Source organism: Zingiber officinale, chromosome 6A, assembly GCF_018446385.1.
Source record: "Zingiber officinale cultivar Zhangliang chromosome 6A, Zo_v1.1, whole genome shotgun sequence".
In the NCBI taxonomy this organism is placed as follows: Eukaryota; Viridiplantae; Streptophyta; class Magnoliopsida; order Zingiberales; family Zingiberaceae; genus Zingiber; species Zingiber officinale.
This window is the reverse complement of record NC_055997.1, coordinates 133,025,622-133,049,436: the sequence shown is the minus strand read 5'-3', so window position 1 is coordinate 133,049,436 and position 23,815 is coordinate 133,025,622. Positions and strand designations below refer to the sequence as shown.

The window sequence follows — 23,815 nt, the reverse complement described above, 5'->3', positions numbered from 1 at the left end:
AGAAAAAGTTCTCTTTCCAATGTTTGTTGGAAGAGGGCGGCTTATCAAAAAAGACTAAGCCGGGCCGAGCTTGAAACAGATAAGTGCCCGGCTCGGACTGCTTGGGATTATAAAAATAATAGAAGACCTCCGGGCGGAGGGGAATGTTGTGTATCTTAAATAAGACCACAACTCCGCACAGGAGGCGAAAAGTGTTGGGCACCAATTGGGCGAGCGGAATGCCAAAAAAGTTACAAACTTCAACAATGAAGGGGTGGAGGGGAAACCGCAGACCGACTACGAATTGGTCGCGGAAAAGACAAAAGGCGTCGCTCGGAGGTTTGTGCGGCCGAGCGGAAGGTGAAGGTAAAATCGGTTCAAAATCGGAAGGGATATCAAAAGCGTTAAGCAGGCTCTCGGCATCGCGCCGATCGAACCGCGACTCCATGGTGGTATACCATGGGCCGAGAGCCGGGTCCGCAGGCTGAGAGGAACTTGCCATCGCCAGAGCAACAGAGGAAGCAGAAATCGAAAGGGAAAGCAAATGCGCAAGCGAGAAGAGGAGCAAAGCAGTAACCAAAAGACGAAACGCGGCCAAGAGCGCGAAGAAAACACAGGAATCAAAGGAAGAAAGACGGAAGAACCTTACAAAGAAGCTAAGGATCGAAGGAATAAGGCAGGGAATCGTCGGAGAGCGGAAAATCGGAGTCGCCGGAACGCTGAAGCACCGAAGAAGGCTGCGGGACACGTGAAGGTAAAGGTGCGACAGAGGAAGAAGGTGAAGGTTTTATAAGGTCGGGCCCGATCGGCCTCAACCGTCGGATGCAGGTCACAGGAACCGAGGCCCACATCGGGCCGTTCATTTCAAACCGCTGATGTCCCCTCGGACACATCGCCGAGCCATACGATGACGCCAGCATAGGCGCCACGTGGCACCATGCCACAGGGGTGCATTTAATGAGCGACATTACGGCGCGCAGCGCGCGTGGTCGGTCTTAATGGAGAGGATTTCCACGAATTCCGAGAAGATCCGAAAGGCGTCAGCGTTGACCGTCGACACGGTAGCAAAGCCAGCAGCAGTAAGAGGCCGAGCGACCGTGAGGAGGAACATTCTAGAAAGTGGCAGAGCGGTGTCACTCCGGCCGACCGGCAGTCCAGTCAGTTGGACTTAGCGCCTCCTTTGACTAGACTTGAGGGGTAGGCATGTGATCCGGTAGTAAGGACGGGGGACCCTCGTTGGTGGAAGGTCAACGACATGTGGGGGTCAAAGGTCAAGAGATTCAACCCTGAGACCCGACCGACCGGACTGAGAGGGTCGACCGGCCGGGAACCCCCCGAGCCGAATGAAAGACAACCCGACTAGGGGTCGGGTTTCCGATACTCAAGGTAAAAAGGTTTCAGGGCCGAGCAGGCTGTCCGTTCGGCCGGGGCACAAGGCAACAAAGACAGGCAGGAGCAATCTCATCCGAGCATATGACCGGGAGTCCTCCCAGTCGGACCGATACCTACAACAAGGGCAGAAGTGATATGCCTGCCGAGTGGTCGAACCGTTCGACCCTGGAACAGACAGGAGGCGCAAGAGGATAAAGGAGACAGGGGATAACATCATCCTCGAGACATATGCCGCCGACATGCTGCAGGGTTGGCGGCCGAGCCGTACATAGGATCATACGGTGGAAGCTTCCACCGTCATATCCGGGATATGGTCGGACGATTGCGGAATGGCGTCAGGGGTACTTTTCTGACATGGGCTCGTTAAGGTATGTTTGGGGAAGCTTGCATGCATCAATAAGCGTGCCCGCGCCTCCCCGAGGTCCTATATAAGGACCCCCAGACGTCGACGAAGGTATGCGCAATCCTCACTGTAGCCACAGTTATGCTGCCTCTCTCTCATTTCTCGTTGCCTGACTTGAGCGTCGGAGGGTCGTCGTCCGGAAACCCCTCCCGACTCGGCTTCTTTGCAGGTCCATCGGAGATATTAATCTTCAGCCAGAGACAGCGGAGCGTGTCACGTCCCCAGTGTCAGTCGACTCAGCGCTCGGACAGGATCACAGACCAAATTTACTTGGTTCAGAGCCTTTGTCGACTTCTACTCTAAGACCCGCATTCGTTGAGTACTTTCGTTGGGCAATCACTAATAGCTCGTAAATTGAATTACAATATCAAGTACAAGAACTATTAAAAGATAATACTGACAACAATAAGAAAGAACACTTGAATTGCAGGTCGTCGGAAGAGCTTCACAACGTCGCAGGAGCACAGCAGAGCAGGGAGTAGAAGACACTACAAGAAAAAAGCTAATAGATAACGCTTAAAAGCGTTGTCTATGTGACTAAAAAAGCATTGTTAAAAGCACTATTGTTAAAAGTTCACTCAAAGACAACGCTTTAAAATCATTGTCGTTTGTAATAAAGACAACGCTTTTACAACGCTTTAAAAGCGTTGTTATTTTTTTTATAAAGACAACGATTTTGTAATGTTTTAAAAGCGTTGTCTTTTTAAAATAAAAAAATAAAAAATTATATTTGATTTTTTATTTACAAAATCATTGTTTTTATATTTGCAAAACCATTATGTTTCTTCGACCCTACCATAGAAATGAAATCAACCATAAGTTAACAAAAATAACAGTCATGACGCATCAAAACCAGGTACATTATATATAATAGAGATAGATACATAGGGTACATAAAAACTAAGTGCATAATTCCCAAAATGATGATACTATTGTCAACATGACGTGACTGTTCAATTTGCATAATGATCTAACATTGTATTTCCTTTGGTCTCTATTGAAGTTACAGATTACAGAATTCTCAAAGAAAATTATTTGTAGATGATTGGCAGACTTTGATTTAGAGTAACTAAATTTGTAACTTTACCAACTTTTGAATGCAACTTAAGCTTAAAGTTTCAATAATGTTCATCTGGGTTTTTGTTCCAAGATAAGTACGATGGATCTCCAAGGGTCCTGCAAGAACAAGTGAACCAACTTGCATGAGTTGTCACTAGGTAACATCGAAGTTGAAATCAATCGGAACAACAAGTCTATTAGTTCCAAGTCAAGCCTTGTTAACTTGATTTTTACTTATCAACTATAGAAAAATGTATTCATTGTACTGCACACCATAAATGCTAAAGAGGAGCAAGATACTTACCAGGGCTTGAGCAGATAAAGAACTATGAAGGCTACCACAAGAAATATGCAAAGGCTACCGATTGTAAGATATGCAACACCAATGAAACCATTCTTCCCACCTATCCATGAGGTAGTAGAAAGTACCAACCTCTTCTCCCCTTCAAAACTGTAAGTGTTGTAGTTGTTCTCTATTGTCATTGAGATTTGTTCATTGGCTGCGAGGTCTCTCTCAATTCTCCCATAGAGTTTTCTAAACTATGGCAAGGCAACTGTCCTCATCCAAACAATGAGATATTCTTGCTCGCTCAACTGCAAATTTTATTACAATGATTGCTACCAACTTGAATACAACATATGATATATAAATGAAAGATAGAAAAACACTTACAGCTTGGCACCTCATATGAGACCTCCCTGCTGGAAGTATTTAGGGTAGACATCACTGCCAAATTTGTGATCTTTGTCACTTTGCCAGGTGATGTTTTTTTTCTTGTTCACCTCGATGACTTTGCTTTGTGTTGCAAATGAGTATGTGTCATTGAACAAACTTACATCTAAATGTAGTAGTTAAATGTGAAAAATAAATACCAATCAACAAGTATAACTCATAAGGACATTTCATCATACACCTAGTCGGCAATATTTAACATGAGTGGTTGAGCATACATACTTTCGATTCTTTTCCTTCTCCACCAAATGAACACAGACACGATCAAGAACAAAAGGATGCCCAAAGTTGTAGCAATGACTGTGATCTTCACGAACCTCTTAGATTACTTTTCGGAATTTGTTATTCTGAAACCTTTTGATTCTGATAAAAACAAGAGGAAAGGAGAGATTTTGATGTGTGCTTACAGATGTCAGGAGCTACAACAAGGCTAACAAAAAGCTCGTCGCCGCCTTGTGAGAACGTCCTCATGTCGATGGAGCTTCTGTGTGAACATAAAACAAATGAAATGACTTTCTTAAGACTAGGAAAACAAATGAAAATCAACTAAATTAAATAAAACTGTAATTGCCTCTAATTACTACTAAATCTTGTAAGTTGCATAGAAGCAAAAAATAATCAACGCTAAACATGATCGCCAACAATGAAGCAAGAACAAAATCTATGATGGAAGAGTAACAGAAGGAAATGTACAGTCGGCTTACCCTGTGGTACTTAAGGAGCTCAAGATGTCGAAGACAATGTCGTTGACGTAGCAGAAGTCGGAGGCCTCGCACTTCTTGGCGTGGTGTAGTCCGCCGGCCCAGTTGATGGCAATGTCGGCATCTTCGCGGTTGATCTTCACGGCGGCGCCGATGGAGCCGTCAGCGGAGGCCTGGTAGAACTCGAAGAGGCCTTCAAATACAAGACAACCCTCTCCAATGTTGAACCACTTTAGCTATCGAGCGGACGTAGAGGAGGAGGTAGAGTCGTACGTGAGTTGCCCTTGCGGGGAAACAAGGGCAGCGGTGGCAGGCGAGACGGAGGCGAGAGGGCATGAGAGGAGGAGTTGGATGGAGAAGGCGAGAGCTGAAAAGTTGTGAGAGGGGTTCGGGAGGTTCTCGGAAGATAGGTGGGTGCGAGCGAATGAAACCTAGCGGGTTTTCAACTCCTTATTTGATCCAACGGATCGTATCATTCTAGATTTAATTTAGACAAGAACTTAACAATAGACAACACTAAAAAAATGGTAATAGACAATGCTTTTCAAGAAGTGTTGTCGTTGACTCACAAAAATCACTAAAAGACAATGATTTTTAAAAAAGCGTTGTCTATTAGTAAGAAAATAAAGAAATAGACAATGCTTTTCACTAAAAGCGTTGTTAAAAAAAACGACAACATTTTTTTTTAAAAAAAAAATGTTGTCTTTTAAGTGTTGTAAAAGCCCAATTTTCTTGTAGTGAGATCTTGTTCTCTGAGTTGTCAGAGCTTCGCCTTTGACCCTCCTTATATAGAAGGCTCGGGGCGCCTGGAACTTTCAGGGCGCCTTGACCATGACGTAGCCGACCCAACCAGGAGGCTCCACGTGGCGACGATGCGAAGATGATAGAATTCGCCTCCGAGCACCCGGGTACCTCCCGGGCGCCCGGACCCAAGTTTTCCAACAGACTCCTTCCTGCAAGAAAAACTTTAGTCTGAGGCAATTATACTCTGCAACACAGATTGTTAGCAGAGTTTTATAGATAAGAAAAATAGTAATTAGATTTCGTCTCTTCGAGACCGGAATCTAGTCAAGATCTCGACTTAAAGTTCCGAGATGGTTCTAAATTGGATCGGCACCTAAGTTCCCTTCCTAGGAACGCGTCCTCACAGTCACTTTCCTCCAGTGACTTACCTCCACTTACCTGTCAGACGTCCGGTCAACCCTTCGACCCTTCTGGACTTCGTGCCAACTATCCGATCAGCCCGTCGACATAGCTGGACTTCGTGCCAACCGTCCGATCAGCCCGTCGACCCGTTTAGACCTCGTGCCAGCTATTATGTCGACCCGTCAACCTAGCTGGGCTTCGTGCCAGACATCCGGTCAGCCCGTCGACCTGTCTGGACTTCTCCTGCACACTCGGTCAGAGTGTTAGATCAACAGTAAAGCTAACTTAACATATTTTGTCATTCATCAAAACCTGCGTTCGACCGTTAGTGTTAACCGCACCAACAATCTCCCCCTTTTTGATGGAATGACAACTTGATTAAGTTAGTGTAAAATGCAAGTTAAAACAAGCATTAACAGGTTTTTAAGTTAGTTTTTATTTTCAATTTGTTTTATCTAACTTAACCATCCTAACCCTCCCCCTTTGGCATTCATCAAATATAAACATAGATCAAATCTATAAATACAGAAAAATTGCAAGAACAAAACCATAAGTTAGATTAACTGGGGGGAGTTTAAATGTCAAAACATAGACAATTAAATTTTATCTTTTAACTTTTGTAAAATAGCTAAGTTTTGAAACATATTTTTCAAACATAAGTTTTACAAAGATAATTTATAAAAATAAGATTTTTGAAACCAAGTTGATAGTAATTTATAAAGCTCATTTTACAAAATTCATATTTTCAAAACTAAGTAAAGTCTAATTTTCAAAAACAGGAAAATCAAATTTTGAGAAATTCAATTTCTAAAATAATTTTTCAAAGATACCTTAAAGAGGATTTTTCAAAATCACAGCTTGCAAACTTAAAATATCTTGAAATATTCAATTTTTTTTCACTTAAAGAATTTTATCTTTTAACCTTTAATTTTCAGAAAAATGAATTTTCAAGACTGAGTAGACGCTGTTTTCCAAAAACAAAGTAATTTTCAAAACAAAGTAGAATTCAACATTCAAATTAAATTTTCAAAAGTAAGTAAACTCTGATTTCCAAAACCAAGAAAAAGAATCCAATTTGCAAAATTGAGTTTGTAAAATCTAGTTTACATAACTTATTTGGTAAAATTTAATTTTCAAGTCCAATTTTTAAAACTAAGTTTTTTTTTAAAAAACAACTGAGTTTTTAAAAGTTATTTTTCAAATTAAGGTTTATCAAATTAGATTTGCAAAAATAAGTTAGATTTGTTAAGTAACGTTAAAATATCTTTAAGGAAATATTTTTTAAAAATTAATTTCAAAATATTTTTAATAAAGGAAAAATAAATATGAAAACAATTAATCCTCCAACCTGACATAAAATTTTGAAAACATTTGCTAAAAATATTCAAAGTAAGATTATTTTTTTTATTTTTTTTAAATTGAGGTAGGATTTTCTAAAAAAAATTTAAAGAGAAATTTTAAAAAAAATCTAAGAAATAAAAAAAATTAGGGAAATAAATATTTTTTTAAGTAAATATAAAAAGATGTGAACCTCCCTCGGAATTTGATATTTTATTTATTTATTTATTTATTACTCTTCCTTAATTTGTTTCTCCCCCTGAATTTGATACTCCCTCTAAATTTACTAGGATTAGCTAAGTTTAGAATTAGTATTAATTTATTAAAGTTGTTAAACAATGTTAAGGTTCAATTTGAATGAATCATTAATAATGATAAATTATGATTTAATTATAGTGAAATTATAATTTTGATTAACGTTAAAATTAAGATTATTTGAACTAAATTAAGGTTAAGTATTAATTAACTATTTAATGTAAGGTCAAATCTAATTTAGATTAAAGTTAATTTTTGAAGTTCGTACTTCAATTATTTACTTATTAAGTTTATAATCATAAGTTAATCAAATTTTAATTATTTGTTAATAATGTCATTAAGGTTTAGATTTAGTTTAATATATTTTAATGTAATTTAAATTTAAATTTTTTATTTTATTCTAACTTTAAGTTTACTTGAAATGCTTTTTAAATTAAAATAAATTTTTTTTAAACTAATTTTTAAGAAAAAATTAATTTATAAGTTAAAAGATTTTTAAAATAATTTTTAAAAGGATATTTTTTAAATAATTTTTTAAAAGGTTATTAAAAGAATTTTTAAAATAATTTTTAAAATGATTGTTAAAAGTTTTTAAAATAATTTTTAAACAGATTTTTAAGAGTTTTTAAAATAATTTTTAAAAGTTTTTAAAATAATTTTTTAAAAGAATTTTTAAAATGAGTTTTAAAAGTTTTTAAAATGATTTTTCAAAGCTTTTAAAATAATTTTTAAAATGATTTTTAAAAGAATTTTTAAAAGTTTTTAAAATAATTTTTAAAATGATTTTTAAAACTATTTAAAAGAATTTTTAAGATGATTTTTAAAAGTTTTTAAAATTATTTTAAAAGAATTTTTAAAGGGAGTTTTAGAAGTTTTTAAAAGAATTTTTAAAATATTTTTTAAAAGTTTTTAAAATAATTTTTAAAATGATTTTTAAAATTTTTTAAAATAATTTTTAAAATAATTTTTAAAACGATTTTTAAAGTTTTTAAAATTTTTAAAATGATTTTTAAAAGTTTTTAAAATGATTTTTAAGTTAAAGTAATTTTTAAGATAAAATAGTTTTTAAGATAATTTTTAAGTTAAAATAATTTTTAAGATAATTTTTGAGTTAAAATAATTTTTAAGTTAAAATAATTTTTAAGATAATTTTTAAGTTTAAATCATTTTTAAGTTAAAGTAATTTTTAGAATAATTTTTTAGTTAAAATAGTTTTTAAGTTAAAATAATTTTTAAGATAATTTTTAAGTTAAAATAATTTTTAAATTAAAATAGTTTTTAAAGTTAATTTTAAAATAAATTTTTAAGTTTAAAATAAATTTTTATAGTTAATTTTAAAATAAATTTTTAAGATTAAAATAAATTTTAAAATTTTGAGATTTAATTTTAATTTTAATTTAATTTAATTTTAATTTTAATCTTAAATATAAATTTAATTTTAATTCAAATTTTAATTTTGATCTTTAATCATCTCACCTGATCTAAATTTTCAATCAGGGAATCCTAAATTTTAATGAGATGAATTTGATTCAATTATAGGGTTTGATTTAACTTTGTGTTAGATTCAGGTTTAGCTTTGGGCTCAACAAATAGACATTCTCTGGATATACTTCTGGGTTATGGTGAGTCACCTGGGCATCATTAGAGTAACCATGCCTTCGAGGTTCTCCAAATAGTCCTATTCACTGAACTTAATACAAAATCTTGGTCTAACTGGTTGGGATCTGTAAGGGGTAGCTTCAGCTAGTTCCACTTAGCCAAATGCACCAGGTCGAAGTCGTATCTTTGTAGACATGCATAGACTAAGCTTCTCTAACGTACTATCATCCAAAACTTCACCAGCACCATAGGTCAAGTTAAACTTTGTCCCTTTTTAACTAGTCCTAATTACCCTACTGGGTAGATTTGTTTGGGTTACCCTTTCGGGTAGGTTAGTTTCGGAGGTGTCAGCTATTCTGGAGTCTCCTCCTGAATTATTGACTTTCCTTTTAAGATTTTTGTATAATTAGAGTTGGTTTTAGTTAAATTTTAATGTTTAATTTGTAATTTAAATTTAAGTTTTTAATTTTGAATTAATTAAATTTGTCAAATTATCTTTCTTTAAAAAGTGTGTTTAATATTTAAATTTTCATTTAATTTTAATTTTATTAGGTTAATTAAATTATCTTTTTTTAAGAGCTTATTTTTAAAATTTAAGTTTTTATTAATTTTTAAATTTGAATTAATTAAATTGTTTGAATTATATTTCTTTAAAGGTTTATCTTTAACATTTAATTTTAAGTTTGTTAGATTTAATTTTGATTTTATCAAAGTATTTGATTTTATCCTTATTTTTTCTTTGCCTTTTATATTGAAATGATTAATTGAATTTATTAGATAAGTCTTATCTTTAAAACTTAATTTTTTGTTAATTAAATTATCTTGGGTTTGGATAGGATTTTCCAAATTGATATTGTCTAGATTATTAAACAATTTATTAATTTTATCTAGATCAATATTGATCTTATTATCATTATCATTTGAATTGTCAAATTTGTTTAGGTTCAAATTTAAATTTTTAGGGTTATTAATTATTTTCAGATTTTCTGAATTTTCTAAATTAATTAGATTTTTTTTATCAGAAAATATCCTAGGGGTATTTTTGCAAGTATTGTCAGCTACACTATTTTCACATATATTTTCAGAAATATCCAAATTAACATGCATATTCTTTAAACTACTATTAGCAAGTGTATTTTGGTAAATATTACTAACCTTGAGCGCAACCCCTAGTTCAGTAGGCTTTTCTGTTGGATTTGACTCAAGTTTGGATTCGATTTTTACTTGATCCTCGAGCTCCATCGGCTCCTCGTGAAGTTTGATTAGCTGGGTCCAAAGCTCATATGCATTCTTGTACTTTTCTAGTCTGCATAAAATATTATTAGGTAAAACACCACAAAAAATTTTACTTATATTTTTGTTCAGTTCCGAGTCCTGAGAAGGTTTTCTCAATATTAGCACATTATCGAAATCTAGGCCTCCTAATAAGCATTCCATTAATCGCTTCCAGTAATTGAAATCTTGATCGTATGGTGGTGGTTCGTGGGGGTTCCGTCCTTCTTGAAGAGACATTGGTCTTGCACACAAGGAAACAGAGACAAAATCCCAAGACTTGGTCTTGGATTAGCAGTGCTGGAGAAAGAATATAGTATTGCACTAATTTCGAAAAAAATAATAAAATATTAAAAAAAATATATTATTTCAAAATTTTGAAAATGTAATATTTTGTCAATACTAAGCAATGGTGAAGAGATGACGATGTAGTTTTCAAAACAGTTTTATTTTAAAGACAAACAATATCTATTTTTCTTTTAAAAAGAACCCCCCTTGCTCGATTGGTGGTTGCACCAATTTAGAGTGGTACCCGCTCTGATACCACTTGTTGGATCGTGAAGAGTTCGCTAGAGGGGGGTGAATAGTGATTAAAAACAAATCGTAGCGAGTACGCAGCGGAATAGAAAGCAATGCTAACACAGACCAATTTTACTTGGTTCGGAGCCTTTGTCAACTCCTACTCCAAGACCCGCACTCGTTGCGTGCTTTCGTTGGGCAATCACTAATAGTTCGTAAATAGAATTACAATATCAAGTACAAGAACTATTAAAAGATAATACTGACAACAATAAGAAAGAACACTTGAATCGCAGGTCGTCGGAAGAGCTTCGCAGTGTCGCAGGAGCACAGCAGAGCAGGGAGTAGAAGATCTTGTTCTCTGAGTTGTTGTCAGAGCTCCGCCTTTGACCCTCCTTATAAAGGAGGCTCGGGCCGCCTGTAACCTTCAGGGCGCTTCGACCATGACGTAGCCGACCCAACCAGGAGGCTCCACGTGGCAGCGATGTGAAGATGATAGAATTCGCCTCCAGGCGCCCGGACCTCCGGGCGCTTGGGTACCTCCCGAGCACCCGGACCCAAGTTTTCCAACAGACTCCTTCCTGCAAGAAAAACTTTAGTCCGAGGTAATTATACCCTACAACACAGATTGTTAGCACAGTTTTATAGACAAGAAAAACAGTAATTAGATTCCGTATCTCCGAGATCAGAATCTAGTCAAGATCTCGACTTAGAGTTCTGAGATGGTTCTAAGTCGGATCGGCGCCTAAGTTCCTTTTCCGGAAATGCGTCCTCACAGTCACTCCCCTCTAGTGACTTACCTCCACTTACCTGTCAGACGTCCGGTCAGCCCTTCGACTCGTCTGGACTTCGTGCCAGCTATCCGGTCAACCCGTCGACCTAGCTGGATTTCGTGTCAAACGTCCGATCAGCCCGTCGACTCATTTGGACTTCGTGCCAGCTATCTGGTCGGCCCGTCGACCTAGCTGGGCTTCGTACCAGACATCCAGTCAGCTCGTCGACCTGTCTGGACTTCTCCTGCACACTCGGTCAGAGTGTTAGATCAACAGTAAAACTAACTTAACGTATTTTGTCATTCATCAAAATATGGGTTCGACCGTTAGTGCTAACCGCACCAACATGGAGGTCGAGCGGGCAAAAGTCACTTAGCCCCGACAATGGATGTCGTTATTTTGCTTTTATCATCGCTCGGCAACCCACAATATGAGGGATTGTTACCACCTCAACCCAAAGCCGCGCCGATCAACTCCCTAAGCATTCCGCCGTCGATCGCTATTTCTTGAACGCCACCATTACTGTCAATTGTGCGGACAACACGAGGAGGGCAATACACCAACCGAGCAACACCGACCGTAGCCCTAACGTAGAGATAATTAGAGGTCTGCTTGGGCATCTCCAAATCATTCAATCGAAGCCAGCCATTCTTCCAAATTTTATGCCGAGCTACCTGTAGGATCGAAAAGAATTTAGATATCTCCACGATGACATGATATTGTCCACTTTGGGCCTAAGCCCTCATGGTTTTGCTCTTGGGCTCTACCCAAAAGGCCTCATGCCAATGGAGATATCTTTTTCTTATAAACCCATGATCTTTTTCCATGTGTTTTCAATATGGGACTATGTTTGCAACCTTGCAACCCCAACAATCCCCCCCTCAAACAAAGGACCATGGGCTTCCCACGTCCGATCCTCGACCCACCAGGTCTTCCTGCCCCTCGGTCTACTCGACCTACTAGGACTTCCTGCCCCTCGGTCTACCCGACCTACTAGGACTTCCTTGCCTAGCCGCAACTAGGACTTCTTGCCCCTCGGTCCACCCGACCTACTAGGACTTCCTGCCTGGTGTCTGGTCCTCTTGATCGAACATAGGAGCCCCCACTTTCTTTGTTCGAGGTCAATATTGTACTCACATGGTTCAATTAGACCATAGCTCTTGTGCACAGTCGGCGGTTAAACCTTCTGGCAGTCCGGGCTCTGATACCAATTGTAGGATCGAAAAGAATTTAGATATCTCCACGATGACATGATATTGTCCACTTTGGGCCTAAGCCCTCATGGTTTTGCTCTTGGGCTCTACCCAAAAGGCCTCATGCCAATGGAGATATCTTTTTCTTATAAACCCATGATCTTTTTCCATGTGTTTTCAATATGGGACTATGTTTGCAACCTTGCAACCCCAACACTACCAAGTTTCAATAAGACGCCGAATGCGACAAGGCGATGGAGGAACTTAAGAATTACTTATCTTCTTTAACTGTACTAGTAAAGTCCATCGCCAGTGAGCCGCTTTGGATATACTTGTCTTCCATAGAGCGAGCGGTCAGATCGGCAACAGAACGACAATGAATAACAGTCGATGTACTTCTTGAGCCATTTATTGAAAAATGTCAAGTGTCGCTACACCTATCTTGAGAAGCTAGCATACAGGCTGGTCCTGTCCGCTCGGAGGTTACGCCCTTATTTTCTTTTGCATCCTATAATTATACTAACTAACAATATACTAGGAAGAGTTCTCCTCAACTAAGAGGCGTCCAGACGGCTGATAAAGTGGATTACGGAGTTGAGTGAATTCAATATATAATACTAACCCAGATCGACAATGAAGGCACAAGCCTTAGCCGATTTTGTGACTAAAATACATAACTCTGAGTCAGAGGCAACTTGGAAAGTATTTGTCAACGAATCTTCTACTTGGCAGGGCAATGGAGTGGAAATATTTTTGATATCCCCATGAGAAGATAGGATGCAACTATTCATTTGGCTAGACTAATGAGGCACAAACAATGAGACAGAATATGAGGCGTTGATCGTCGGTCTACAAGTAGCCAAGCATGTGGGAGCCAGGCATGTGGGAGCCACGCAACTTCTTATCCACTTAGATTCCCAACTAGCAGCCCAGCAACATTTAAGTACTTTCGAAATAAATAATATCAGACATAAATTACATGCCGAAGCTTTAGAAAAGTTAAAGACAGAATTCCAAGAGGTAATCATGCAAAAGATACCCCGGGCGGATAACCAATATGCAGACGAGCTGGTTAAACTAGCAATTTCTTTAAGCCTCGTAATGCCAGATAGGTTGATCGATCAAGTGATGTTGGTCGCTCATATAGAGAGAGTGGTTGAAATAGGAGTACCAAGTGATTAGAAGACACTTTTCATTAAGTTCCTCCGATCGGGCAACGTGCCAACCGACCTAGAGCAAGCTCGATTGATAAAAAAAAGAGTTGGGAAATTCACATTAATAGGAGACCACTTATACAAGAGAGCTTTCTCGAGACCATTGCTAAAATGCATCGGATTGGAAGATGTTCAATACATCTTACAAGAAGTACACCAAGATTCTTGTGGCAGCCATCCAAGTGAGTTCACTAGCTCGGAAAATCTTATTGGCTAGATATTTTTAGCCTACCTTACAAGCAGATGCCTCTCAGATAGTAGCGACTCACCTATCATGTCAGAGATACCAGAACATACTGCACCGACCAACGGAAGAGTTGAAGTCATCCATTGTCTCTTGCCCGTTCGATCAATGGGGTATGGATATTGTTGGATATTTCCCCATGGAGATCAGTCAGAGGAAATTTCTTCTTGTGGCTATGGACTACTTCTCTAAATGGGTGGAGGTCAAACCGCTCGCTAAGATAACCGAGCAGATGGTTATCAAATTCTTATGGTAAAATATCATGTGTCAGTTCGACATTCCTCACAAACTCATCTCTGACAATAGAAGGCAATTTCAAGGATGAAGGTTAAAAGAATGATGTGCCAGCTATGGTATTCTACAGGCATTCACTTCGGTAACCTATCCCCAGAGCAATTGTCTGGCGGAGGTCACCAACAGAGAAATCATCAGAGAACTCAGAACTCGGCTCGACCACCTTGGAGGAAGCTGGGTTAATAAGCTTCCAAGTGTACTATAGCGTACCGCACCACTCTGCGAGAAGCCACCGGCATAACTCCATTCCACTTGGTGTATGGAGCAGAAGCGGTAGTGTCGGTCGAAATAGGCGTGGAGTCTGATCGGAGGTAATTATATGACGAAGAAAATTCCGAATGGCATCTTATGGAGCTAGACTTAATAGAAGAAATCGGAGATAAAGCAACCGCTCAGCTGATGGCGTACCAGCAAAAATGAAGCGGAGCTACAATAGAAGGGTTATTTCAAGATCATTCCAAATCAGCTACTTAGTCTGGAAAAAAGTCAAGTCGATCGGAAAGTCAAACATAGAAATAATTGGACTTCCAACCCTTATTGGATGTGGGCATCTTTTCAAAATAGATGGCGCCCACTCAAGTTTGAAAGAGGAAGACGCCCGGCTCGGATAATTTCGAGTAATAAAATAGTGGAAAATGCGAGGCAGAAGAGGTATTTAGTACTGATGGAATAGTATCACAACCTCGCACAATAACATTAAGGAATTAAGTACTAATTGTGATAGCGGGATGTGAAAATACCTTCACACTTCAAAAAAAAAAGGGTGGATGGGAAATTACGGACCGACATATAATTGGTTTTTGACAAAAGGAAGGAAACCATCAAGAGACGTATAAGGACGATCATAGGCGGAAGGGATTGCGATTCGATGATCATCAAGGATGTGATAAGTCATGTTCATCTAGTCTACCTCGTCGTCATTAAAGGCCGACTCGGTGGAGGTATACCACAACCCGAGGATGACAGGAGGAGGAGAAGAAGAGCATGCTATATAGAGAAGAGGGCGAAGGATGAAAATCGAAGGTTGAAGGGAGAAAAAGGAGAGGACTTGCTGAAAAAAAAATGTTGGCGATGAGTAGAGAACAAAGAGCAAGGAGACAAAAGAGAAGAAGATCAAGGCGATATAATAAAGGGAGAAAGAAATAAAGGGTTTAATAACCCTGTCATCTGGTCTACCTCATCGTTGTTAAAGGTTGACTCAGTGGAGGTATGCCACAACCCGGGGATGACAGGAGGAGGAGGAGGAGACGAGCGTGCCATATAGAGAAGAGGGCGAAGAATGAAAATAGAAGATTGAAGGGAGAAAAAGGAGAGGACTTACTGAAAGAAAAATGTCGGTGATGAGCAGAGAACAGAGAGTAAGGAGACGAATGAGAAGAAGACGAAAGCGATACAATAAAGGGAAAAAGAAATAAAGGGTTTAATAACCGTGTTGGCGATTGCTCTAAGTCGTCCAATTAAGGGCTTAGGAAAATGAGGCTTAATCTTTGCCGTCAAATTCAAAAAGGCATCCGTCACATCATATCCCAATAGTCATCCATCACATCACATATTCGCCAGCAGGAAAAAGTGGTATGTGACATCCAATCACATATGGCATTAATGAGGAATGGAAATTATCAACAGGCGTATGATTAAAAAGCATGTGCGACATGCTTTACATTAATGGCAAGGGATTTAAGTAATTACCAAGCAATTATGATGACATCGACAACAATTAAAAGACATTGAATGTTGGCGGCTACTCATGAAAGAAATTAGAAAAGGGCTAACAAATGACCAATTGTCATCCTCGTCAGGTCCGAGCGGTGTTAATTTTGGAGTCTTCCGATTGGGAGGAGATCAACAATTGAAGAGCCATGAGAGCGACGACTGTGCTAGCCGAGCGACGGCTCTAAACCCTAGAACGTCAGGTCGGGAAGAAGAGTTGCAAAGAATACTAAGTGTCCAGTTGGTCGGGCTTGCAGCCTCTTGTGACTAGACTTGAGGGGAAGGCTTATGATACGACAATAGAGGTGAACCCCTTAAGAACGAGTCAAGATGGGGAAGGTTGACTGACATGGAGGTCAAAGTCAAAACGATTAGAGGCCCAAGACTATAGATCAGACGAGGTTGGCCGAACGGGCATGCTAATCAGACATAATCGTCCGAACAACCGTCCTCCGAAAACTTACGGTTGGAGTTAAGAGATAAATAGTAAATTTCTCGGTCCACCATCCCTATCGATCGAACTGCATGTCCGATCAGACAAAAGGTAATCCTCCGACAATAGGAAAGCCAAGTGAAGGAAAGGCTAATAGCTCCATTCAATGTGGCTGAGATGATGATGTCCCGGCTGAGCGAATCCCGATCTACCTATAGCGGGACCCACATACAAATCTCACTATACCTTTTGAAAGTTTATGTCACCGACAACAAAAAATGTCCAGCAAGCAAACAGTACTTTAGAAATTTCTAGCCTGTCACATCAAAAATTCGCATGCTTGCTTAAGAAAAGATGTCAGAGACACTTTTTGATTTATCTTTTCCTATGATATTTTGAAAAATATACATATGCTTTGAGATGCATACACAAATGCTACAGTGACACTATAAAACGGAGTCTCAATCTACAGATAAAGATATGTGATACTTTATTATTCTGCACGTCTATCCTTAGTATTCACTGCCACTATGCTCCTAGTTTTATAGGGCATCATAAAATCTCCATCCAATCAATTATAGAATCATGTCTTGATTTATCATCTTCTCCGTTTTCAAACAGATCAACTAATAACCAAGGACCACTAGAGATTATTTGTCCGCCAGTAGTTAGCCTAGAAACCTATAATTTATCATTTCATCCGATTTGCACGAACTACACTAGTGAGCCTCATTTTTATTTTGAAAATTAACATTGTCAGGGCGATTATTATCATTTTATGTGGACTTAACCATGATTAATACACGCTTAACGTGATCAATAAGATTCAAATTTGAGTTACCAAATATTCAAAAACGTTATGTGCGAAATCTAAATTAAATTTCTTTTGTACAAACAAGAGAATAAAGAAATTGAAAAGTAATGGAGCTAATGGATATATTGTATACACGGGCCAGACAAGAACCACTCTTGGCCTTGGGATGCCTCAGTTCAGTTTCCACCGAGCTTGACCTAGTCCAAGACAAACCGTGCTATGCCAGGCACAATCCAACTTGATTCTGACATTGGTCGCTACTAGCATTGCCTAAACCAAGGTTTACAAACTAGTTGATTACCCGCTATATACAAATCTACAATTAATTTAAATACATCTACTAAAATAGGGTACCTTGAAATATAGAACTAATAATGTGCCTTCAAAATTTACCTTCAACATTGATCAGCAACTCGACTTAGAGAATAGTTTCAAGCATCATCTTTGCAAATAAACAAATACATTGGACTAAGTAAAGAGGAATAGAATACCCGATATATAATATACTAGCTTTATTTGGACATGGTTGGTTGTCATGCTAGAGAGCTCTACAACACCATCTATAACCTTTCCCTTTTGCTTTCCCATATTCTAAGAGCCTAAACATATTTAAGATAGTGGCTCCCAACAAAGTCTTATTTGAAAGAAACTGGCAGCTAGCCTCATTGTCCGACAATAAAAAAAAAACAGATAGTTTATATCCTTAAGGGCCCCCTTTCAAACATTCCATCTCTTATCCCACGTTGTTTATAGACCTCCTTTTTCTCTGAGTGACCATCAACAAAGATGTTACAACTAATGGCTTTCGTAATATGCTGAACATGTGGAGAACCAAATTCTCTTAAAGATGCATGACCACCCGATTATCTATAGATGCATCAGGTTCTTGGAAGTAGTCGGTAGACCCACTTTTATCAAGGACCCCCCTTTCATTCTACTCTTCTATGAGCATACTCAAATATCTCTAATCCCAACTTGTTTATAAACCTCCTTTTCTCTGGGTAATCATTAGCAATGGTGTTACAACTACTGGCTTTCTTAATTTGCTAGTCATGTGGCAAACCAAGTCCTTTCTAATGCGAATGAACACCAGATCATCTATAGGCACATCAGTTTCTCAGTAGTCAATAAACCCACTTCATCTTGTTGTATATGTTCTCTATTTAACTAAATGCACCCCCAATAGGTTTCTATGTCATTCCTGAATAGAGGTCATCCAAATTGAATGGACTTCAAGATGAATACTGCACGGCCTGATGCTTCTCTTGACATCCTCTCTGACGCCTGGTGCAACTCCGCCATCCAAGTTTTCCAACCGACGGTGGATGAGTGCTCAAACTTGTTCAAGGACAAACAGATTGTGGCATCAGAGAGCTATAAGATGGCACTTACATCGGTAAGTAGATCCCTTCTTCTCATTCCTGTAATCCTGTGAAACACAGATTAAAGCTTAAAAGATTTAATGCTGCAGAAAGGAGAAAGAAACTTGAAAGTGGATGAAGGTGAATTCAAGGCAACTTCACAGATTAAGATCGACGATTTGAAGGTGAGTTAGAAAAGACAGCAATTGTTTGCAAGTAACTCTATTACATTGCTCAGATTAATTTCGATTCTGGTAGCAAATTTAATAGATGCTGCACGATCAATTTTTTCCCCTTGTTCCTGTAGTCCTGGATATGGCTTCAGAAGGCAATACATCCAGAGCTGGATTATGACCTTTGCACAAGACAGAAATGGGTATGGTAGTAGTAAAAGTTCTTTTGCAAACTACTCAACTATTAGTGTTAACAGCTTAGTTTGTAAAATAGGCTGATACCGAGTTGCATGAGATAGGGTATGCAAATTTATTTACTCACTATAAATTAACTACCCATTTCCCTAATTTTCCCACTAGGATTAGAAATCCTGTATTTTACATATTTTTACAATCAAGTTATTTTACATATTCAAAAGGTCTGTCCTCAGGTTCCAAAAATAATGTAAAATAAAAAAGAAGTGCTTCAAATTGCTATTTGACTAGGATTTGTTCTTAAAAAGTTCAGTATTTCGATCTGATTGTTTGTTAAAATAGGGAAAAACCTATGAAATGATTTTAATATTGATATTGTTGATTGCAGATCTTTTTGCATTTCTTCTTAGTAATGAATACCTCAAAAGGAATGAGAAGCTTAGAAAATTAGAAATCCAAAGAAACTAGTTAGATTACATTAGAAAATTGCTGTAATTCATTGACATTTGGTCAAATTGATGTAATTCATTTCCTTCCTCATGCATTTTCTCAGATGAAACATGTGATTAATCTTATCCTTAGACTCAACTTGATATTAATATAAAAAGCAGAAATTTAGATTTTGGCGTGCTGCACAAATTCCATACTGGCATTCCTGCATTTTCTTTACAGTTCACAAAAATTGGATCTTGGAATGGGAAATCAATCAAGAAATGGTTGAAGGAAATCAAGCAGAAGCGCAAGGACCAGAAACGTTTGCATGAAGCAGAAATTCATGCAGCCATTTCAGTCGCAGGGGTTGCAGCGGCCTTAGCAGTCATTGCAGCGGAAGAATCAGAAGCCAACAAACACAAGTCGCTAAAGGAAAGTGCAGTTGCCTCAGCAGCTGCTTTAGTGGCAGCGCAGTGTGCCCAAGTTGCAGAGGCTGTGGGTGCAAAGCATGACGAGATCTCTTCAGCCATTAACCAAGCTGTGACTGCTAGAGATGCAAGTAACATCATCACCCTAACAGCTGCTACAGCAACATGTAAACACACTATCCCTTGCAACTGCTTTTACCCAATCACTGATCATATGCTCTTACCTCTTAGAAAATTATCATAAGCATATTGCCTAAACAAGTCCTTGATGATTGGAAAAGATCAACTGTGCACATTATCAGCAGTGTAATTTTACCAAAATCAAATTTGTTATATCACGGTAACAAGCTGAATTAGAAACAGCCTGCAACAAGATTTTAGGTCAAGAATGTTGTTTTTTATATATGAAAGTTTGATATTTTTGACTTAGGGTGTCTCAAAGCTCAAATGCTGCAATACTACTGAAATTCTCCCATTAGCTCATTTGCACATTAACTTGCTGTAGAATAAGGCTAAGGCGTTCAACTTGGTATGTCTCAAAGCTCAGAATAGTGTAAATATGTGATTTTCATAGCGGCGCAGAATAATCATATGCTGAATTTTAAGTGTTTGCAGTGGAATTTTCCTACACCTTGCACTATTAGTCTGAGACACCCTAAGTTAAGAATGCCAGACTTCCATTTGTCCACCAAAAAAAAAATGGTGTAAAATCATGAAGCAAATTGATACACAATTCTGCTTTAACAGGGGACAATTTAGTTATTTCCAATTTTTTAGGGCATGTTTTGATAAAATGCTAATTTATCATCTATGTTGTGAAAAAATATACTGAAAATACTTCTGTGACAGCTTTGAGAGGTGTAACCACACTAAGAAGAAGACAGAACCATACAGAAAAACTAAAGGGCAGTCCACTAAAACTTCTTGATGAGTTTGACTTTGACTTTGGAAGATGCAGAACATTGCTGGCAAAGGGTGATGAGATCCATGTTGCAACACCTGATGGTAAGTAATATCATTTACTTGTTGCATCTTTTACTATCAGATGAGATCCAACGGAAACTAAGTTAATTAATAAACTAGCCTGCAGGTGATCCTGGAATTCATAATATATACTCATATCATCATCAAAATCAGTTCTCCACTAAGGAGAGTTGAATGAATTCAAAGTGGAATTTTTAAACGCTTAGTAAAAAAATATTACACTTCCTATTGATTTCTTTCCTATAACAAGGGACTAAAATATGAGAACAATGGCATTCATCACCTCTCTACATTTCACATTGGATTCAGTTTCAATCTCAGTCATTAAAGATCAATAAAACTAACCCAACTGTTATTTATAGATTAGAGAAGTTTTACTATTATTCTCAATGGAAATCACACTTGGAAACTAGCTTCTGCTTGTTTTTTAGTTAATATATATTTATTTTTAATTTACAATTTTAAACTGAACTAGAAATTTCATTTAGTTTTGTTTCTGTAAGGATTCAGTTTGGACTATTCAAACTGAAATATTTCAGCTGAATTTTGTTTTTTCTCATCAAACTGATAAACTATGCCATGCTAACCCCTACTAATATAGTATTCCCTCTTTTGAAATAGGCAAATGCAGGATAAAATCAGTCTCAGTTATCTTAAACAAGGATGCTAAAGTTCTCCTCAAAATCAAAAAGATAAATATGCTAATGGTCCTCTCCACTGCCAAAGAATGTAAGTTGAACATTACTTCATCAAATATTCCTTCAAAAGAAAATTAATGATCTTAACCTAATGTAGGTTTCATATCTGAGTTGCACACAAACCCTCTTGGCGACCCAGTACAAGATCAAGATGATTCTTATTCCATTGAGATGACAACTAGCCAAGGGAAGATTGAGCTAAAATTTGATGACTACATCCGCTTCAAGAAATGGATTACAACCATAAACCATATGTTGATGCTGTCAGTAACATTCAGCAAACAAGGAGGAGTGTCTCTTCCATAATCTCAAATCTGTGACTGCAGTTTCCTTTTAATAGACATTGAGTGGCAATAATGAATATTGTGTTCAAACTATCCTTGATACATGTTTATTTATAATAAAGTTCAACAATACCAAATGGTCACAAGACTCACAAATCCATAGTAACTTATCCTCAACTATTCCTTGATCTTGCAATATATGTCTGTATGATTACCTCATGTCAGTTCTCAGAATGGCTTTTACACTTTGTAATAGCAAAGAGTACAGGACCTTTAGCTTGAATACCGGAAGCTAAACTCTTGAACAGTGTCTCCTGTTTTCGAATTTTTGTCAAGAATTGGAGTTTCTCTTCAAAATCCCAACCCGAGGCCTACAATCCAGCTGCAGATGTACCCCATGTCTCAAGAAAACGAAGGTTCTCATCAGACCCACTTCTATGATCAAGCAATTACCAAAACTACCCGAATATTCAAACAAACAGTAATGGAACATAGATCCATTCAATTAAAAAAAAAGAGTCAAAGACGATTTTTTCCCCCCATTGTCTTAGTAGGTTACCTGTGTTCTCCACTTCGCGAATCCGCTTCCGGTTCTCGCTCACGGGAGCGAAGACGGCAGCATAACGGAGCAGGAGAAGGAATGCAAAGGCGATCTCGGAGCTGTCCTCGAGATAGATCAATGAGATTCCAGGTGCCGTCGTCTTCCTATGCTACCAAGCATATATAATCATGTTAAGGACCCTTTTGCCGTCGTCTTCCTATGCTACCTCAGTCTTCTCAGTTTCACGAGTCCACACCGAGTCACACCATCGCCTCGCCGAGCCGAGCAATAAGGGGTTCGAGTTTGGATTCGGCTCGTTATCTCTAAATTGAAGCTCGGCTTGAGTTTGATCCGAATTTTAATTCTTAAGTTCGGATTTAACTCATAACATTAAATAGCTCAAGTTAGGCTCGAACTGGATTAGAAAAAAAAATTCGTTTGAAAATTAAACGAGCTTAGTTCGAATTCGTTGAAAATAATTAATTATAATAATTATTAATATATTATTATATTTATCATTTACGTGATATTTAATTATATATATAATAAGATAAACATATCTCTTAACTATGGGTATAAATGAATGGAATCTTTCGAGTTTTTTAAGCCGACTCAATAAATATTTAATTCGTATTTAAATTTATCAAATTTGAGTCGAATTTAAATATATTTGAATTTTTTTTAGCCGAATTCAAGTCCAAATTAGTTAGTTCAATAGTTCGTAAGCCTTAATATTTTTATTAATATAATATAATTATATATTAAATAAATAAATTTTGAGTCTTTCAAATACTTATTTTTAAGCAATAATTCAAATAGCTCATGAGCATGTTTAAATCTTTCAATCTGAACTCGAACCCGAGCTCTAATTCAAGTTGAATCCAAGCTAAAATTTTTAAAGTTTTCGGCCTTTGAATCGAGCTTGAACTCGAACTGAATATAACTAATTTAAGCTGAATTTGAGTGTTAGATTTTTTTTTTCATATTCGGCTCGATTCGATTCGTTTATATTTCTATTTTTAACGAACATATTCACGCGCGACCCTCTTAACGAATACGTTCGTGAACTTTTAACGAATATATTTACGAGCTTACGAACTAAATATTGTTAAGCTTGAACTCGGCTCAATAATATTTTCAAACTCAAAATCATGTTTGAGCTCAGCTCGTTATCTTAATCGAACGAACCTTTTTTTATGTCGAGACCCGAATAGTTCATAAACGGTTTGGCTCATTTATATCTCTATCGGCGATATCACTCACTCCTAGATCTATTAATACTATCAACTGCGCCCAACTTGTAAGGTAGAATTGTTAAATAGGCTGAATCACAGTAGGACAGGTTGGTCGGGTTAGCCATTTAGCGGGTCAGCCCATTGTAAAATCTCAACTCAATCTATTTAGATGGATAAATCTGCTAGATCCAATTTAAATTGGCGGCTTTGGGAGCTGATAATTGGCAAAATAAGCAAGGACAGTGGAGGATTTCCGAGTCATTTTGGTCTGTTCTAGGCCTGTATACAGCCTAATATATTTTGTTGGAGGTTTAGCACGTACCTGAAAAAAAAAAAAGGTAACATTGGGTGATCGGTCTATAGAATTCTACTTGTCCGAGAGAGTAAGTCAGAAAGTGCTCATAATGATCAGT

General features: G+C 37.5%; 1 protein-coding gene and 2 long non-coding RNA genes across 3 annotated transcripts; 1 reads left to right on the top strand and 2 right to left on the bottom strand.

The window, feature by feature from the left end:
* Positions 1–2,981: 2,981 nt before the first annotated feature.
* On the bottom strand, positions 2,982–4,669 carry LOC121994436. Its single transcript, XR_006115713.1, has 3 exons — positions 4,271–4,669; positions 3,507–4,050; positions 2,982–3,427 (listed from the first exon to the last, which is right to left on the bottom strand). It is a non-coding gene; the product is annotated as an uncharacterized LOC121994436 (long non-coding RNA).
* A 13,383-nt stretch (positions 4,670–18,052) lies between these two features.
* On the top strand, positions 18,053–21,761 carry LOC121998203 (VAN3-binding protein-like). The gene is made up of 7 exons (XM_042552997.1): positions 18,053–18,467; positions 18,543–18,617; positions 18,740–18,808; positions 19,473–19,827; positions 20,510–20,665; positions 21,266–21,373; positions 21,440–21,761. Exons 1-7 carry the CDS (start codon positions 18,297–18,299, stop codon positions 21,646–21,648), a joined length of 1,143 nt encoding a protein of 380 aa, XP_042408931.1. The 5' UTR covers positions 18,053–18,296; the 3' UTR covers positions 21,649–21,761.
* Positions 21,658–22,427, bottom strand: LOC121998204. Its single transcript, XR_006116447.1, has 2 exons — positions 22,186–22,427; positions 21,658–22,027 (listed from the first exon to the last, which is right to left on the bottom strand). It is a non-coding gene; the product is annotated as an uncharacterized LOC121998204 (long non-coding RNA).
* Positions 22,428–23,815: the final 1,388 nt, after the last annotated feature.

Coding starts and splice junctions, on each gene's coding strand:
- LOC121998203 (XM_042552997.1), top strand. CDS start 18,297: ATGGACTTCAAGATGAATACTGCACGGCCTGATGCTTCTCTTGACATC. Junction 18,468..18,542: donor ATAAGATGGCACTTACATCG/GTAAGTAGATCC, acceptor TTAATGCTGCAG/AAAGGAGAAAGAAACTTGAA. Junction 18,618..18,739: donor TTAAGATCGACGATTTGAAG/GTGAGTTAGAAA, acceptor TTGTTCCTGTAG/TCCTGGATATGGCTTCAGAA.